The sequence below is a fragment of the Garra rufa genome, chromosome 3, assembly GCF_049309525.1.
Source record: "Garra rufa chromosome 3, GarRuf1.0, whole genome shotgun sequence".
NCBI classification, from domain to species: Eukaryota; Metazoa; Chordata; class Actinopteri; order Cypriniformes; family Cyprinidae; genus Garra; species Garra rufa.
The window spans coordinates 35,311,159-35,330,600 of NC_133363.1; the positions used below are offsets into that span (position 1 = coordinate 35,311,159).

The 19,442-nt window shown below is 37.3% G+C and overlaps 1 protein-coding gene across 1 annotated transcript in view; it reads left to right on the plus strand.

Moving 5' to 3' along the window:
- Nucleotides 1-1,377: 1,377 nt before the first annotated feature.
- Nucleotides 1,378-19,442, plus strand: part of chrm4a (cholinergic receptor, muscarinic 4a) — a 28,406-nt gene continuing 10,341 nt past the window's right edge. The window contains exon 1 of the mRNA XM_073836012.1: nucleotides 1,378-1,734. Coding sequence (XP_073692113.1) covers nucleotides 1,680-1,734 — 55 coding nt within the window. The 5' untranslated portion in view covers nucleotides 1,378-1,679. The remainder of the gene's footprint in view (nucleotides 1,735-19,442) is intronic.

Below are 19,442 nucleotides of genomic sequence, written 5' to 3' on the forward strand. Positions count from 1 at the left end.
TTTGTCTGCTGTGAGACAGCTGCCAGATTAATCCGTGAGTCTGTGTGCAAACCATCCGAATCTGCCGAGAGGGACTGATGAGGGCGAGAAAGGGCTAGGTCTTGTTGGTGAATTGTCATTCATAAACTTTATAGAAGCTCCCGAATATAGTCTTATGCTTTTGACTATACACAAACTATCAGAGAACACACAGCAGCCTCTGGCGGGTCTAAGCGCGTGCGTTTGTCACTCATTGCTCTGGTGCCAGTTCACGCACTAGCGACAGACAGCAACCATTCAGCTGTTTTAAAAATCTCTGGAGGAGAATGGTTCTGAGACTAAAGAAAACACTCCATCCCTTCCCCTCTATATTTTACTGTTAACTTCATTATGCGCTTTATAATGATTTATTTATTTATCGGAACTTTGCTCTTGTTTTAGAGAAATATAACAGTAAAAAAAAAAAACGTTTTATTTTCCAACTTATAAAGTGATATTTTTTGGAAGAGACTTGAAAGCTCGGGTTGTAGGGCGCTGTCCATGAGCGGTAGTGCTGAACTTGTGTGCTGCGCTCAAGAGCCTGGCATATGTTGAGAGCCACACTTATCATAAGCAATTACACCGATGTACAGTCACAAGGCACATAGACGGAGCGTCTGTACGCGTGGGGAAAGCTTAGCCTTCCCCTGACCGAGTGGATAATTTGCGTATATGACCACAGATGCTGTGGGATTCCAACTGCTGCTCCGGGATAACGGGTCTAGGATCAGGTTACCCTCCCCAAATCCAGACCTTAATTACTAGTGAGAAGGAAAACACCGACGTTAGATCAGTGGCAAACTACAACTTTATTTTACGTAGTTTACATATGTGACCATGGACCACAAAAACTTAAGTAGCACGGGTATATTTGTAGCAATAGCCAAAAAATACATTGTATGGGTCAAAATTATCGATTTTTCTTATATGCCAAAAATCATTAAGATCATGTTCCATGAAGATATTCTGTAAATTTCCTACGGTAAATATATTAAAACGTGTTTTTTGACTAGTAATACTGTTAGAAACCCCAGTTGGCCTCAAAACATACTTTTGAAACCCCTTAACCTTTTGTTTTGACAAACTGCCATAATTTACACCATGAATTTACTCAGTTAGTTCGCCCTCCGACTATGGTTAGTCATAATCCTGTAATGAGGTATGGCCGTTGTAAGTGTTATTGTGGAGAATGCATTGTTCTGGACGGATGTTTAGAGTTTGGGTTCACAGGACAGCACTAGCTATAGGTTGATTGAGTCGAACCTGCGGACTCTCAGGTGATTGGCTGGAGGTGGATGACATCATTGAAAGTCCGCTGCCTCAGCCGCGCGCTAAACTCCTGGAAAGAGATCAGAGCCGCTCGCGCAGATGGGAGCCACATCTGGCGGACAGTAAACCGACTCGATCTAGAGAAAACCATTTGCTCGAGGTGTGTTTAGGTGAGCAGCCAGTCGCGATGGTCAGAGACTTAATGAGCTTCTCACCGCTGGCGAGAGCTGAGCGCGTCAAGAGCTCATGATGTGAAAAACAAAGTGCTCCCGCGCAACATGAGGACAGCCCTTCTAATAATCTTGAGGAAAAACTTGACGGAGTGAAGGAAGAAGGGTGGATTCTTTTTCTTTTTTCTTCTGGATGGATGAGCATTTTTAAAATCATGCAACATGAATGTAACTAACAGCACTGGAGCAGAGGGACTCGCGCCCTGGAACTTCAACGGTAAGTTGCGAGTGAAGCTTAAAATGACACGAAAGAGTTGGAAAGGGTTTCATATAAACTGAAATGTACGGTAAATGTTTCCATTGTGTGAGTACACACACTGAGACCAGGTCCAAAGTAACATATTTGTGATTGTAGTGGCGTTATTCCACCGAAGAAACCTAATTGTCCGGTAATGTTTTCCACGATGAATATGTTCAGGGTTTCTGTTATTGTCTAAGTAGGCTGTATAATTTTGTAGGTCCATTTACACCTTGTCAGTTTGAGCTGGAAAAGCATATGAAATAAGTATTAATGGTAGTTATAAACTGTTTATTCCATTAAGTATGTACCTTAAAATAAAGAATGGGAACAACAACAACAAAAAAATGTAGCCCAAATCAACGGTCTAAAACATACATGTAATTGAATCAGTACAATTCAGTTTGAAATATTTTACTCAAATTATACAGTACATGGTCAAATAGTAGGGGCGGTTTGAAGAAACATGGACAGGTCTGTGATTGCATTCATGCCATAAGAAGTTATATAATTATAGATACAGTTAAATAAAATGGTTTACTTTTTTGTTATTAAAGCAGTTTGGGCTCTAATTTGCTCCAAACCAAAAACTGCATGATTATATCCGATCCCATTTATGTTTTTGTGTATGTAGGTACTGGAATGCTTTTGCAGAAAAAAGGGAATATAAACATCAAACAACTTAAACATGGTTTATGTTAGTCTTCTGCGTGTGACTGATGAGTGATTCTGTAGTGTTTTTTGCTGGGTGTCCTGATGCATTGGGTGAGGGTAGATTTGACAAGGGATGATTGACGTTTAGGTGAGATTAGTGTTTATGTTTACATGTAGATTAGTGTAGGTTTCAGGCAAAAGGCCATTTCTGGCCAAATCACCATTGGTTTCTCTCCAATCTGTCTCTGCCACTTTGCTAACTGATCTATCAGGACCTGAATCTCAAGCCTCTGTGGTCTCTGTCTGTAGCTTGTGCTTTAGAATTAATACAGAGTAGTAACACAGCCCAATGTTAATTCCCCTTCCCTTCCCCCCACACAATATACACTTTGTATTTTCCTTTGTGAAGCTTCATGCACAATCAAATTGTGAAAAAAAAATCATCAAATTTCTCTCTCACTTTCTCTGTCTCTCTCTCCCAATAATTCGATATATACATATAATGTATATTTGAACATGCAATGAGTATCTGTCTGTTCCACCTGTTCTCTTCTGGCTTTAAACAGATGAAATAGACGAGAAAGAGGGAAAAGTAAACCCTGCTCTCAGCGACAAGTATCAGTAATGCCTCTCGTTCAATGAACCATCAAAGAATCCCATATGTGGCACAGAATGCACATTTATATTTTATCTAAATACACTGTGCATTGGATCCAGTTCTCAAATTTGCCTTTTAAGCTCCTAAGAAGCAGAGTGCATATCACCACAGAGCAGGCACACACTCCCCTTCAGACTCCTCTCTCCAAAACAGAAAACACAGACATTTTGGGGCACTGAGCATGGGAGAAGGAAACTAAAAGACTGCGCGTCAGTCACAGTTCACTCTGAGAGCGTTTAAAAGAATACAAATCTCTCAGTTCCGTTATCTCTGACCGACTCAGTCACATCTCACTGCTGCGCATGACGACGGCTCTTTGATTCTGTGACCATGATTCTCACTGTGTGAACTGGTAAAGTACTAGAAGAATCCCCCAGAGTGAAAGTCTGATGTCTTTCTCTCTTTTTTTTTTACCCTTGTATCGGGCTTTCTCACTCTTCCTCTCCCTCACTCTTGCTCTCTTTGTCTCTGGCTGGGTGTTAACCCAGTTTCACAGAAGAAAGTGTGTCGCTATGCTGCTGTTTCACCCTGTTACGCTCACACACAAACACTCTGAGAAAAGAATGAAGTGCCTGGAGACACAGCCAGTTCTCTGTGGGATCTCAACAGGGAGAGAGAACACAGCTACAACAGCTGAAGCAGCAGGATTGGCTTGTAGCTCCAAACAAAGCCCTGAACATCCTGCCACTGGTCACCAACAGTTGCATCACCTGTGACACCTTTAAACTAAATATTTCATCAGACATAGCTGTCAGTCCAGTACATCATTACTGTGCAGAAGACTTGAGTGGATAGTTTTAACATCATGTACAGCCTCTCATGGGACATGATCCCAAACGGCGCCCTCTACTGTCTGCAGGCACCTAATTGCTTTGGGGAGCATACAAAGACCTCAGATTAGGAAAATGTGCATTGTAACAGTAATGAGATTTTATTTATTCATTAATTTAATGGTAGATCATTACAACAAGGTTTTCAACCAGTCACATATTTTGAAACCATTGCCTTTGATTGAACTGACCCTTCGCAAAAACCCGACCTCCTTAGTAATTGTTGCTATGTCCGACAAACAATGCCGCTATCACACCACACATCATGTTCTCATGCAGTAAAAATTACATTGCGGAGCAAAGAGGAAACTGACAACACGCCAACAGATGACAGAGCAGCTTACTTCTGGTATGAAACAAGGTCTTAGCTTTAAAATGTAGCCATTTTTCAAGAAATTGAAACAATAAATACCATTTTGGGGCTCTTTGTGTCATGACAGATCACTGTATTGCCTTATCAACACGTGAACCGATTGTCTTTTCTTATTTACTTAAAACATGAAATAAACATGAATGGATATCAGTATGTATTTTATTTCAATGGCGGAAAGTCCACCGAAATTAGTCTACTCCAGTCTGATTAGTTTTTTCGACATAATGGTGAATTTGGCATTATGATTGGTCAGACCACCTGTCAATCAAGCTGTTTCGCCACACTTCATTTGTCTTCCCAGGTTGATTTGGGGATCAGCTGCGACTGTGACATTCCAAGAATTCGGATTGGGTTGATTAAGTGTAATTGTAATTTATGTCATTATTATTGGCATTGGTCTTCAGTGTTTTCATTCATGTGCATTAATTGCTCCTGGGAGTTGACTCAAATGGAGTATCAATGGAGTTTAATGTTTCTTTCAGCACCTTGGGACAGAAGCAATGCTGAACTTTGCAGTTATCAATAATTAATGCCACTGGAAGTTGTCAGACACTGACTTAGACAAATTTGTTTTCACATACTGGAGAGAATAATGCTGATAACTGTGAGTTGTGAGCCAGTGTGTGTAAATAATTGCAAATGTTCTTTTCTTGCCGCTCAAAATGGCACAGTTACCAAGAAACAATCACCCGCATTGGCATTTCTCTTAGACTGCAGTTGAGGTCAAAAGTTTACATTCCCCTTTCAGAATCTGCTAAATGTGTACAAAATGCATATTATTGTTCATTTAGTACTGACCTGAAAAAAATATAAAAATGGCCCAGTTCAAAAGTTTACATCCCCTTGATTCTTAATACTGTTTTCTTACCTGAATGATCCAGCTGTGTTTTTTTGTTTAGTGATAGTTGTTCATGAGCCTCTCGTTTGTCCTGTTAAACTGCCTACTGTTCTTCAGAAAAATCCTTCAGGTCCCACAAATTCTTTGGTTTTCCACCATTTTTGTGTATTTTTCAATTTTTTCAAATTCCCTTTTCAACAATGACTGTAGGATTTTGAGATCCATCTTTTCACACTAAGGGACTCTTATTTTATATATATATATATATATATATATATATGTGTGTGTGTGTGTGTGTGTGTGTGTATGTATGTATGTATATTTTCATTTAGTACTGTCCTTCAGAGTCTACAGAAGATAGTTACATGTTTCCCAGGAGACGAAATAAGTTCAATTGACCCTGATCTTCAAATAAATAAAAAAATGCATCTTGTTTCATTCTGGAGCATCAGTGGATCTCAAAATCATACAGTTTTTGTTGGAAAGAGTTTAAATGTTGGAAAACCAAAGAATTTGTGGGACCTGTTCAGGACAAACAAGGGACTCATGAACAACCATCACTAAACCAAAAAAACAACCGTAGATCATTCAGGTAAGAACACAGTAAGAATCAAAAAAATGTAAACTTTCGAAATGGGTCATTTTTATATAATTAATTATTATTTTCTCTTGTGGACTATATGTAAACATATTCTATATGAAATACCTTATTCAGGTCAGTACTAAACAAACAATGACATGCATTTTGTATGATCTGTCTCATTTAGGTAAAATAATTAACATTTTGCAGATTCTGAAAGGGGGGTGTAAACTTTTGTCCTTGTCTGCCAATCAGAAACATCTATAATATCTCGCTAGTTGCATTAAAACGTGTTCTAAAGCCTATTACTGATGTTGGGATGCCAGGCCACTTGATGGTTTTGATGGTTTGCTCATCTGTGTGCTGATCAGCTTAATCAACGTTGCAAAACTGTAGCACAGCAGGGCATTGTGGCTGATTTCGATCCGATATTCAGAGAATTAGCAGAGAATTAGAATTGTGTGTGTTTGTGTGTGTGGGAGAGCGAACGAGAGAGTCATTAGTTTGCCAGTGGCCAGTATGGGGGATCTTATAACGAGCACATAGCAGAATCAAAGGAGGAGTCTGATGAACAGACCACAAAGCAGCCCACACACACTCCCACTGCGATGTCTGTCCGAATCTGCAGAGGCCTGTGCGCCGTCTGTGTATTTGTCTGGGTGTCCTGGTTGCCTTGTTAACAAACTATAACTTTTGATTGTCAAAGACGCTTTCTGTTGCTGGTCCCAATGAAAATTGGAAAAATGTCTTGGAAAAACAGGCTTCACTGACACTAATTAAACACTTTTTTGATGGTTATATGGAACCTTTCAGCATATGCTGACACTTTGTTATAGATGTTTATGTTAATTAACAGATATTCATGTGTGTTTTTTGCTATACTGGTGGGGAAAAGTATATTTGGTAGCAGATGGCTTTATGTTTCGAGCTGCCAGCTGGTAACTGGAGGCTTTCTGCTTTTAGTCCCAGTAGAGTTACTAAATGAGCAGCATCCGTGTGTTTGTTGGTGTGCATGCGTTTGTTTGTGCAGACAAGCGTGTGTGACTACATCCATAGTCGAATCCTCTGCAGCTGAGTTGACTCCCTTCCTGTTTATAGTCATTCAATTAAATTTAAAAGAAGAAGTGTTTAGCCTTTATGAGCATGTGAGAGTGTGCCAGTGTGTGTGTGAAGCAGAGAAGTGTTTGAGCAACAGCTGCTGTCTTCTGCATCCCAGTGCTTAGCACAGGAGACACACAGCGGAGAGAATGACAGCTTATATAAAAGTCTCAGTCTGTGACTCGCTTAGGAGACTCTGGAAACGTCTTTCACTGTATTTCTGACAAGATGTCACTGCCTTACTGTACACAAAGCCAAACAGCCAAAGTGTTCTAGCACCAAATGCAGAAAGAAGGTAGAGTCTCCAGTGAACAATAACAGGCTTTTTGAAGGTACTGACACAAACATCGCTACAATGTGTGACAGAACACCTGGTGATTCTGGTTTGTTTTGTTCTCTCTTTTGTCCACACTCTTTCTCTCTCTATATCTGTCTTAATAATACTACATGTTAAAAGATGTAAGATGTAAGTTTTTCGGTCTCATGAGACCACCTGAAGATATGATTTGGTGCTCACATCGCACATAGTGTGACTATAAAAAAATTAAATAATTAATAATAGTAATAATAGTATTATTGAACTTTATTTGGTAAATTTTTTCAATAAAATAATAAGCAAAATAATAAAGTGTGATAATATTTTTTTTAAATAAAAAAGTTTTAAATGAAAATACTTATTTTATAGTACACTTATGAAATACAATGCTAATATTTACATTTTAATTTTATTTTTCCTGTTTAATACTGTAAAGCTGCTTTGTCACAATCTGTATTGTAAAAAGCACTACAGAGGTTTTGCGTTTACATCAAGGTTTGGTTAGTTACCCCGATGTGTGGCCATATTGAAGATACTTGGATGTAAACGCCAGCATTGATTGCACGGTTAATAAACTACTGAATAAGTTGTTCTGCTAATTTATGCTATGTAAACCACAGAAAAAAACATGTGGAACTGCTAAATCATATAGAAAAGGTCTTAGTAAGCAGGAAAGGGCGCAATATTTTGACAAACTAAAGTTAATAGGTAGTAAAGTTACGCACAAGCAGTATTAATTAAGATATTAGCCTAATATTTCACCTGAAGAACAAACACAAATGTTGTCAAGATTCTTGCCCTGGAAATCCTGGTTCAGTTTGGCTAACCACCAACACCTTTTGTTCCTCAGACTTTTTTTTTCACACTTCTCTTTGATTTGTTAAAACTTTTTGCAGTCTATAGTACTTCAAATATTTTCCCTGTCTGACCAATTAGTACAGCCCAAACATGACAATAACTGACCATTTTCAGCAGCAATAATCAGCAAAATTTGCGAGTTTCCATTTGGTTCAGTGACATTGTTTACTTTCAGTGCCGCCAATATGGCCGATTGATGACGCGTCGTGAAAACACTCTTTGTAAATAAAGGTGACTTGATAAGCACAGTGCATTTTTATTTTGGTCGCACATGTGCAACACTTATGTGCACCCCTGATTATATTCATGTTTTCAAAGTTCTTTTTAGAGTTAAGTATAACTGTATATGCAATATTACATAATGGCTATTTATGATTTATTTTTTATGTAATCATGCAGTTGTGCCAATATTTAATATATTTAGAAGGATTTAGAAGAGTTTGGTTTGTGTTTAAGATTTTTTGCCAGACTAACCACATATGTGACCCTCGACCACAAAACCAGTCTTAAGTCGCTGGGGTATATTTGTAGCAATAGCCAAAAATACATTGTATGGGTCAAAATTATTGATTTTTCTTTTATGCCAAAAATCATTAGGAAATTAAGTAAAGATCATGTTCCATGAAGATTTTTTGTAAAATTCCTATTATAATTATATCAAAATGTAATTTTTGATGAGTAATATGCATTGTTAAGAACTTAATTTGGACAACTTTAAAGATGATTTTCTTAGTATTTTGATTTTTTTGCACCCTTAGATTCCAGATTTTCAAATAGATGTATCTCGGCCAAATATTGTCCTATCCTAACAAACCAGACATCAATAGAAAGCTTATTTATTGAGCTTTCATATGATGTATACATCTCAGTTTTGGAAAATTTAATGACTGGTTTTGTGGTCCAGGGTCACATATATTTGATAACTGAGCAAAAGAAGTCAAACTGAGCAAATGTGTTTGAGAGAGAGGGAGAGATAAGGGTCATCAATAAGGCTTTAATGTGCAGAATATGTCCAGAGAGAGAGATGAGTAGAGGTGAGGGTGGGTAAAAGTAGATGAATTATTATGATTATATAAGCCATGGAGCTCTCCTTCAGCCTAATGGTGTTCAGTTTAGAAATGAGCACTATTAATAACGTCTTAACACATCAATGACATATCACTGCTTTTGCAATGACCTCTCAGGGGTCATTCTGTAGACACAGATTACCCTCCTCTTGGTAACTGGAGACCGGTTAGACGGGTATTGTTTTTCAAAGCTCTGTCAAGCAGGTCCCATATCGTCTCGCTTAGGACATTGAGCTGAGGAACACAGAATGGGGCAGAGGAATACATCTGCGCGGCGTTGGCATGGGGCTGTGATCAACCACGGAGCCGCTGCGGTGCTGAGAGCCAGCTGAGATCAGACCCCTCATATCTCACTGCTGCAGGCTGAGCACTGATCACCCTCTCTGCATCTGCATCCTGCCAACTCCACAGCCACAGCTGTGGGAGAACTTCCGAAAGAGATCCCATCACAAAAAAAGAGATGCCGCTCACACTTGCTTAATTGAGCATGTAATAATTCTTTAGCCATTCTGAAACTGCGTCATGCATTTATGGTACTAAATCATGTTCAACTATGAGAGGTTGCTGTGATTTAGTTTATGTTTGTTGTTGACCCTTTCTAGAAGAGGAATGGATTAAAAAATCCCTGATCGAATCCATAAATATGCTTTCACAGCTTCTCATGCAATATTTTATTCTTGAACTGTAAGTGGATGTGCATTTGAGTGTCCGGTTTCAGTAGCGTACACTGTGAGCGTCACGTATTCATCATGCAGTGAGATACGGGAATCATCGGTTAATTTGAGATCGACTGCCTGTCTCCGTTGTGGATATTCAGTTCCGCCCATCGGATGCAAACTGCAAAAAAATGGCCCAGATAGAATCAGTTGTGGTTTGGAGGAGGAGGGTGGTGGCTTTGCCTGCCATCAATTTCAATAAAGCTGCCGGCACTGCAGCAATCTGTTCAAAATCCACTGGTAACGGCAAGAATCGAATGTTTCGTGCAGGCTTTGCTGAGATGTTTGTCAGCATGTCGAAATGCTCCAGACTGTTTTTATCTCCTGACATGAGAGTCAGTGCCGTATTGTGCTGGTTCAAAGCTCAGCCACCCTCTCAGCACACAAATGTCACTCCATCCTCAAAGAGATTTGACTCTCTGAATATTAACCTTCAGAAGAGGGGAAAACCCTCAAACAAAACAAACAAACATAAACAACGCCGGCTCTTTCAGGTGACGTTTCCGAGCAGCCTTCAGAATTGAGGGGACAGTGTTTTTAAATGTCTTCATGGGCGAAAAAAAAAATCCTTATACGGAAAGCAAATGAATATCATTGCATGTAAAGCATACACCAAGAAAATGCAGCCATCAGAGAGAATGATTTGTCCTGACATTGAATGTCTTATTATTCATTTGATTTGAGGATGACTGTGTGTCTCAGACTGTTTGTGTAAACAGATTTCATTTTTGAATGCAAGGCTTTCTACCAGTATTATTCTATTTATGAATTCTGATTCCGACTGTGAGATTTTTAATGACAAAATGCCAGATCAGATCAGAGGAAGCCAGGCAGAAAAGTCAAGCTTTCAACCAAAGCTGATCTTACGGTGAGATGGTAAAGCTTTTCAACTGGCCATACGTGCAGGACTTAGAAATGGCTCCTGTCTGCACACTTACTGTACTGACAGTAGGACAGATGAAGATTTTTAACACTATTATTGTCATTAACAAAATTAAAATGAAAACACATTTTGTTAACAGAAATATTTACAGTTAAAGGCACAATATGTAAGATTTTTTTTAATTAAAATATTCAAAAACCACTAGAACAGTGTTATATATTTTGTTGACTTCCAACATTATCCAACCTGGTCTCATGACGAAAACGTACCTCTGGGAAGTTTTTCGCAAGATGTAAAATACATACCGCCATGTACATTTCATGATGTATTCGATGTGAAATGTCCACTGGGTGGCGTTTAAAGAGTGTTTGTTTTTTTTTCCCAGGAACAGATGAACATACATAAGGTATGTTTTATGTGACATTGGTTTTGCATGTGTCACTGCAGTTCTGATTTGAAGGGCCCTATTTTGACTATCTAAGCACATAGTCTAACAAGTATGGCGTGTCCGAATGCACTTTTGCTAGTTTAATAACAGGAAATATAGTCTGCGCGCATGGCGCATGGACTAAAAGGGTTGTCCCTATTCTCTTAATGAGTCATGGGTGTGTTTTGGATGTAACATGCATTTAAGCAATCATTTCTCATTTCCTTTAATAAGCACAGTGTATGCATGTTGTGCACCTGCCATTAGGCGCGCTCTTTAAATAGCAAAAAAAAAAATATTGCACTATTGACTTTAGACACATTTTTTAGTTGGTAAGTGGCGCAGTCCATTTCAGTTGCCTCAAAATAGCAATGCGCTAACAATGTACCTGAACCATAGACTGTAAAAAAAGATGGATGATGCATCTCCGCTTCATTCCAGAAAAGTGAAGCCAAAGCGTCTCAATATGGCTGCTGCCATCTTGGGGGGAATTACATCATTTGGAGCCAGAGTCTGCGCAGTAGAGATTAGTTTGGAGCCAGACTCTGCGCAGTAGTGTCGTGAGGTGGAGCCGCGGTATCTAAGTCCCGCCCAAACTCCCGCAGACCCAATTGCAAGATCACAATCATGACACCACACCCCGTTTTTATAGCATCAAATAACTACGTACTTGAACATGAATCAGCATTTTAAGAATTACCTCACACGATGGAAACCATCTTTGGAAATTATTTGAAGTGTAATCACGTCAGGACACAAAATTTGTTTCACGTCCCATTAGATTACATGGAGAGGGCGGGGTTTATGACCTATACTGCAGCCAGCCACCGGGGGGGCGATCAAAAACTTTTGGCTTCACTTTTTGGGACTCGTGTGGCACACTTGGACTGAACACACCTCGTTTTCAGACCTCGTTTTAAAATGACTACCATCTGCACTACACTTAAACCTACCCGATATAAACAAAAGAGAATGTGAGGTAAATACTCAATCCGCCATTTTAGCTTGTTTTTTTCGATTTCTTATCTCTTTAATCGTGAGTCATGTTTTTCACAAAATTCGTATCCAAGAATTCCGCATCCAAGTCTAATTTCGTGCCGACTGAGCTACCAAGCAAGTTTGTTACATCTGGAAATTAAAACATATGAAGCTGTAATCGTAATAAAATTATTTCAAGTGCTCGCTGTTTTACTGCCTCTAGTGTTCATTTACTTATTAGTACATATTTCACGTCTTGCGGAAAAGTTCCCAGAGGTACATTTTTGTCATGAGACCAGGTAGACATTATCCCAAATGTTTCCAAGAATGTTTACATCCAGAGAAATAAGCTATTTTACATAGTGTCCCGTCCTTTGTCATTGCAACAGCTCCCAATAACGTCACAAACCCTCGATTTCTGGATTTATTTTGTAGAAAACATGGAAACACCAAAGACGCTTTAATACGTGATGTGTTTCATTAAACAGGTGACGAATGCACAGAGTAACATTATAACAGAACTTTTAACACACTGAAATGTATCAAGTGTGATATGCATGACCTGAAAAAGCAGAAGCGGTCGACTGTGGCATAATAAAAGCTCCTCTGCTTTCGAGCCTCGTGTCACACTGGTTTTCCAATAGCAATCTCTCCAGCGGCCTCGTTTTGGCTTTCACCGCTTTCAGTCCCACTTTTTCAATCCCAATCTTTAAAACAATAGTTCATTCATGAACATTATTTATGCCCGCATCATCAAACTGCGCCTTTGTTTCTCTGTTTGTTTTTAATGTGCACCCTCTAGCAGTGAAAATTACATACAAATCAAATTTAAGTTCAGTTTTTTAATACATTGTGTATTATAAAATGTGAAACCTTTGCAGTGCATCTGCATTACACCAGAAAATGTCAGCAGATAGCAATATCACCAAATCAGTGCATTAAGTTTGGCTGCCTATCCACCTTTTTCTTCAAAGTAGAAGTAAGCGTATGGGTGAGACTTTCGGTTTATCCGCTATATAGGGAAATAACCAGAAGAATAGCAATGTGCAGTAAATGGTAAAACTGTTTGCACTACAAACCAGTGTGTTCATAATTAAGATAATACATTAAATTAATATGGTAAGACAAACCAGTTTGCAATATCGAGCAACAAAAATACACAGTTAAAAATAACTGGACCTGGACCCGAAAATTTACAAATGGCCACGCCCATTCTTTCTGAAGAAAAAGGTGTATACTAACTGTGGTTCTATAGCAGCATGACGCACATAGTCAATCTTCAACTGTTCTGCTTCACTGGAGGGTTTTAGGGGTTGGGGTTTGTGTACAGAGTCAAATTGTACAAGAAAGCTAAATAAAACACTCCTGGAGAGCTTTCTCCCACGGTGCTATCAGATGAATATTCTTGATTCATATTTAATGAGGCTTGGCACTTATCTTTCCGCTGTGCTCAAATCCACAGTTGAGTAATTGCTGATTCATATTTGATAAGGGGTAAAGAATCCTCTCCCCGCACTGAATCACCTGCACCCGAGGGGGAAATACAGAACGGGACCCAAACTGTATCAACTTTCTAATCTCTGATGTACCAATAGACGCAGACTTTAAGAAGTGTGATCTGTTTTGGCATGGGAGAGGAGGAAAGAATGTGTGTCTGTTTGTCAGAAGCTTTCAAAAGGAATAGGATATGTGGTGTCTGGTCGTCCAGAGTGTGGCAGCGCTTTGATGCCTGCTGATGATCAGTCAGGTGGTTTTAAGAGAGAATAAAGATAAAGAGAGGGGCTGGGTCGGGGTCCTTCCTCTGGTGGGAAACTGATTTCTGATCGAATAGTAATAAAGATTTTTAATGTCTTTACTCATCGAGAGTAGTTAAAAGCATTGAATAATTTAGGGAGGCAGTCCTTGCAAGTCTTTAGCCGTGTTTATTCATGGTGATGGGTTGTAGTTTCTCTGGTTGTCCAGAAGATGGCAACCTTCAAAAGATATGATAGAAACAACTCCTCTAGAAATTAACACGGGCAATAGTGAAGAATGACTTTGGAACACTTAAAGATATTTGCGTTCATCCTTATGCACGTACAGATCTGGCCATTAAAAATGCGTCTATTTTCACGCGGCAGCCTGCAATTCGGCACGCGTGGGCACGCGTCCTACCGCAGCTGCTTTTTTTTATTTTTTTACAACGTTGTTGCGCTTTATATAATATCCACCAGGTGGCGCAAGGAACAACATTCTGTAGCCAAACACCATGGCCAGCTCTAGGGGGCGTTGGTCATATATACCAGTACAATAGTTCAATGATTCCTCTTTCCTGAAATTATGGTTCCAACCAATAGCAAAAAGATAGCCTATTCATAAGCAGGTGCAGTTGTATTGTTATTTTGTTTTCTTTCTTTGTTTTCCTGACGAACATTTATTAGACTGCATCGGAAATAGAAATGTTAATTTCATTTATTTTATTTTTCCAACCGACAACTGACGTAAACCGCTAAATTCGTTTTCAGGGATTAATTATACACAAGCAAGAAGCAGCATCAGAACCTCACGCGCAGAGCTTATGCACAGAGAAAAACCCAATAAACCTATATATAATAATAAATAAAATAGGCCCATATAAGAAATATATGTTTTTCTTTTCTGAATGAATAATAATTTAACAAATTAATAAGTAGCAAGCCTGTATGCAGAATTTTAGGCAATTTCTGTGATGCGCCCTTAAACCAGCATCTTGTTTCCATTTTTTTTTTTATTTTTTTTTTTTACAAATAGCCTACACATCTGTTGTTGTTTTTTTTTATTGTGATTGTACACAAATAACAGAAATATGTAAAATAGCATAGTTTTGAGCAATGCCGTACTCTTGAACGAGTATTGTAAGCTGTATCCACTTTATTAAGGGAAAAAAATCAAGTGATCCTGACGGCGCCGCAGGCAGTTAAATAACTCGACAACTTTCACCTTCAGAATAAAATACATTATATATTTCAGCGTTTTAAAGCAACATCAAATTAAGATATGCATGTTTAAGAGGTAGTTCGTCTTTTTCTTTTTCTAAGATACACAATTTTAGATACACTGACAATTAATTTGAGTAGAGACAAATAGAAATGGGAAGGATAAATATAAACTACAATATTTTTGCGATTTTGGTGCTTAGAAATGTATTCTAAGCGGGCCGCGGGCGAATAATAAAGTTAATATAGCGCGGAGTGGGTGGATGCGGAATAAAACCTTGTGGAAGCGGGACTGGAAAAGCACTTTGTTATATAGAGTATAGACTATTTAGATACTTCATCATCAAGCAAAAATTTATTCATAAGCAGGAGCAGTTTTATTATTATTTTCTTTTCTTTTTTTCCTGATGAACTTTTATTAGACTGCATTGAAAATAGAAATGTTAATTTTTTTTTTCAAACGACAACCGACGCGTTTAGTTATTAGCCTATTAACGACCAGATTGTGTTAAATTACATTTAAATTTAAATTGAAACGTGGCTGTGTCATATTAATAACAGCTAAATTCGTTTTGAGGGGTTAATTGTACACAAGCAAAAAGCAGCAGAAACATCAGAACGTCACGCGCAGAGCTTATGCACAGAGAAAACCCCAAAAAAGCTGTATGTAAAATAAATAAAAATGCCCATATGCGAAATATAATTTTCTTAATGAATAATAATTTAAAAAAAAGAAATAAAATTAAATTAATAAGTAGCAAGCCTATATGCAGAATTGTAGGCAATTTCTGTGATGCGCCCTTAAACTAGCATCTCGTTTCCATTTTTTTTTTTTTTACAAATAGCATACACATCTGTTTTTTTCATTGTGATTGTACACAAATAACAGAAATATGTAAAATAGCATAGTTTTGCGCAATCCCGTACTCTTGAAGGATTATTGTAAGCTGTATCCACAATAAAAAAGTGATCCTGACGGCGCCGCGGGCAGTTGAATAACTCGACAACTTTCACCTTCAGAATAAAATACATTATATATTTCAGCGTTTTAAAGCAACATCAAATTAAGATATGCCTGTTTAAGAGGTAGTTCGTCTTTTTCTTTTTCTAAGATACACAATTTTAGATACACTGACAATTAATTTGAGTAGAGAGAAATAGAAATGGAGAGGATAAATATAAACTACAGTTTTTTTAGAGTTAAAAATTAATTAATTTATTATTATTATTATTATTATTTTGATTTGTTTTTGCGATTTTGGTGCTTAGAAATTTATTCTAAGCAGGCAGCGGGCAAATAATATAGTTAATATAGCGGGAGCGGGTGGATGCGGAATAAAACCTCGTCGAATCGGGACTGGAAAAGCACTTTGTTATATCCTATAGACTAAACTTCATCATCAAGCATGGGCGTCGGAAGCAAAATAAATGTAAAAATGTAAAAACAGAAAAAAAAAAATACTTTAGTATATGCCATTTTCTGTAGTCGGGTGCCTTTTATTTAATGTTTTTACACAATGCAAATAGGCCATATTTACAAATATAACAAAAGACGGCTATTATGCAACATTTTCAGTGGCGCAAGTGATAATACGAGTAACATATCGTTTATGACACGGGAGACCCGAGTTCGCGTCCGCCTTTTGGTGAAATCATTTTCGAAATCGTCTCCCTTTTCACTTATATCACATCGGAAAGGCATTTGTTTATTTGTAAATTAATGAAATAATTGAACAGTTGAAATAAAGTATCAACTAGGGTTAGGTCACCTAACTTAAGTGTATCTGAGCACTATACTGTACTTTTAGGAGTGTTAATAATTAATTTTATTATTATTATTATTATTATTATTATTATTATTATTATTATTATTATTATTATTGTCTTTAGATTTGTTCTTACATTTTTGATGCTGTACATTAAGATGGCGCTCTGCCCATGCAGTTTTTTTTTCTTAAAAACTAATTGAAGTGAAAGGGAAGAAACCCATGTAGATTTGGCCTAATGTCCATGTAAATACTATAGCCTAGTATTATATCCTAATATAGAAAATAATTTAGACAAGTAAACAGAAGGTTCACTTTTCAAAACAATAAAGCTTATATGACTGACAACGAATACAGTTGTTAAGTATCAAAAGTGCTCCAGTGAGTTATGCAATTTTTCCCCACCTTTTTTCTTTTTCTTTTTTTTAAAGTGGAAAAGTAGTTCTTCTATTTCGAAGAAGTTCGTTAAGCCTGGAACTAGGCTTAAGTCTGTTCTGGGAAACCAAAGGGAAGTGTTTTTTTTTTTTTCAGTTTTCTGAAAAGTAGCCGTTAATGAGGCATCAGAGTTAAGCGGCATGCAGTATAAAGAGCGAAATGTTTATGAATGGCAGAGTGGGGGTGGGGTGGGGTGTTGAATGCTGTCTGTTGCCTTGTTGTAATCAACATTTGGAGACTTGGGGGTGCTGGGGGCGGATTCCGACTGCATTCAGTTGCATTTCGAATTCAGCATTCAAATGCATGCCAGGGAGAAGGGAAAAGCTTTCCTCACTCGCTCCACTTTTTTCAAAACATTAGTGTCCACGGCCCTGACACCAGTGATGCGCGGGTCAGTGGATAAACAACCCGAACCCGATCGACGTTTTCAACTAAACCGCCCGCAACTCGGACCGCCGAATAAAAAAATAAAATATTGTACCCGACCCGCCTCCTGACCCGTATGTTTAATACTAAAGTGATTAAGCTGTGGAGATGCGGTCTGAAATATCCCGACATCTGAAATCCATTGGTGTACAAGCTGCTTTAAAATAAAATAATGTGTCCTGTTGTAAAGTCGTTGCCGTATTGTTGTGTACGAAGTTAAGATGTTATTATTTTAAGAAATGTATATTTATATGTTTTAGGATTCTCCTTGTTTTTGTTTTAGACATCCATCAATTACGGTGAATAAAAAAATGCCGCGCTGGTGGAAACAAGACTTTCGCTTCTACTTTTGAGACCGGTGTTCGGACGTTTTTCTAAAAAAAAAAAAAAAAAAAAAAAAAAAACACTGTCATTTATGGTCATAAAAACAGAAGCTGAACATAATTCAAAACTGTAAAGTATTTGCTGAATAAAGAAAACATGAAGGATGCCGCTTAATATTTGGCTTTTACGTGAACTTTAAAGCTTATCCCTCATTCCATTTGTTTTCTTTGTTTTGTAATTTTATATTATTTTCGTGAAATGTATTTTTGCTCAACATGCATTTCTCGTGGCCACGAGTTTAATATAACAAACCTGCATGACATTAGTAACCCAGAATTATTTGAGATATTTTATTTTGAGTTAAGAAATTATTATATTAATAGTTATAGAAATTAATACAATATTAAATAATTATATAGGCGATGCTGTATATGCTAATGCTGTCTGTGCGCAATGTAGACAGCTTTCACAAGTGTTTACATGTATTACATGTTGGCCTACTTCAAATTAAATAGCCCTGCAAGAAACATTTCATGCATCCCACAATCTTGTCCATTGACTGACCTTCTTTTTTTCCCATTATATTTGTATTATTCGTTTATATTCGTTATTTTTTCCTTCATTTTGATCTCGTTACATAACATTCTGAATGTAAATGATACTGTAAAGGTTCTATGACTGGGTTTTTTACTGGAATGCAGTTTAAAGCTTAAATTTAACATATATTGTATTTTATTTAGTCTAATTAATAGACAAATAATTGAAGAGTGAATCATTCACGTAGTTTCATTTGGAAATAATTTATCGTCACACAGTAAAATAGGCCTACATTCCTTCTATTAACTAATAGTCTTTTTTCGTATTTGTATTAATATTATTATCATTATCATTAGTATTACTATTACTAATATTATTTTTATTAGCCTGTTATTTTTGTATATATTTTTATTTCCGTGCGTTTCCACCCCTTAATTTGGCTCTCTTTAACGTTCATGTAAATGATTCTGTAAATGCTTGACATATGATATGACTGATTTTTACTGGAATGTAGTTTAAAGGTTGAATTGAACATATTTTATTTTGTTTCGTCTAATTAATATACTAGACTATATAAATACTAAACTGTTTTACTGAGAAATGAATCATCACGTAGTTTCATTTGTAAATGAAAACATACTCATGTATCGTCACACACGGGGATAAATACAATCAAAAAGTCAAAACGTTATTGGCATAATTGTCAGGCGTTAAAAATAAATAGCCCTAACCAGGTATTGAAATAATAATAACCTATAATTATAATAAATAATAAGTGATTTAGAGCTATCTACTTTGAATCGCTTAACCTAAATAACTTTCTGTATATGCTATTTGGCATATATTTAGCAAATATTGTGAACGACAATTATGCCAATAAAGTTTTGACTTTATGATTGTATTAATGCCCGTGTGTGACCATACGATTTACAAATGGAACGTGAATGATTCACTCGACAATGAAACACT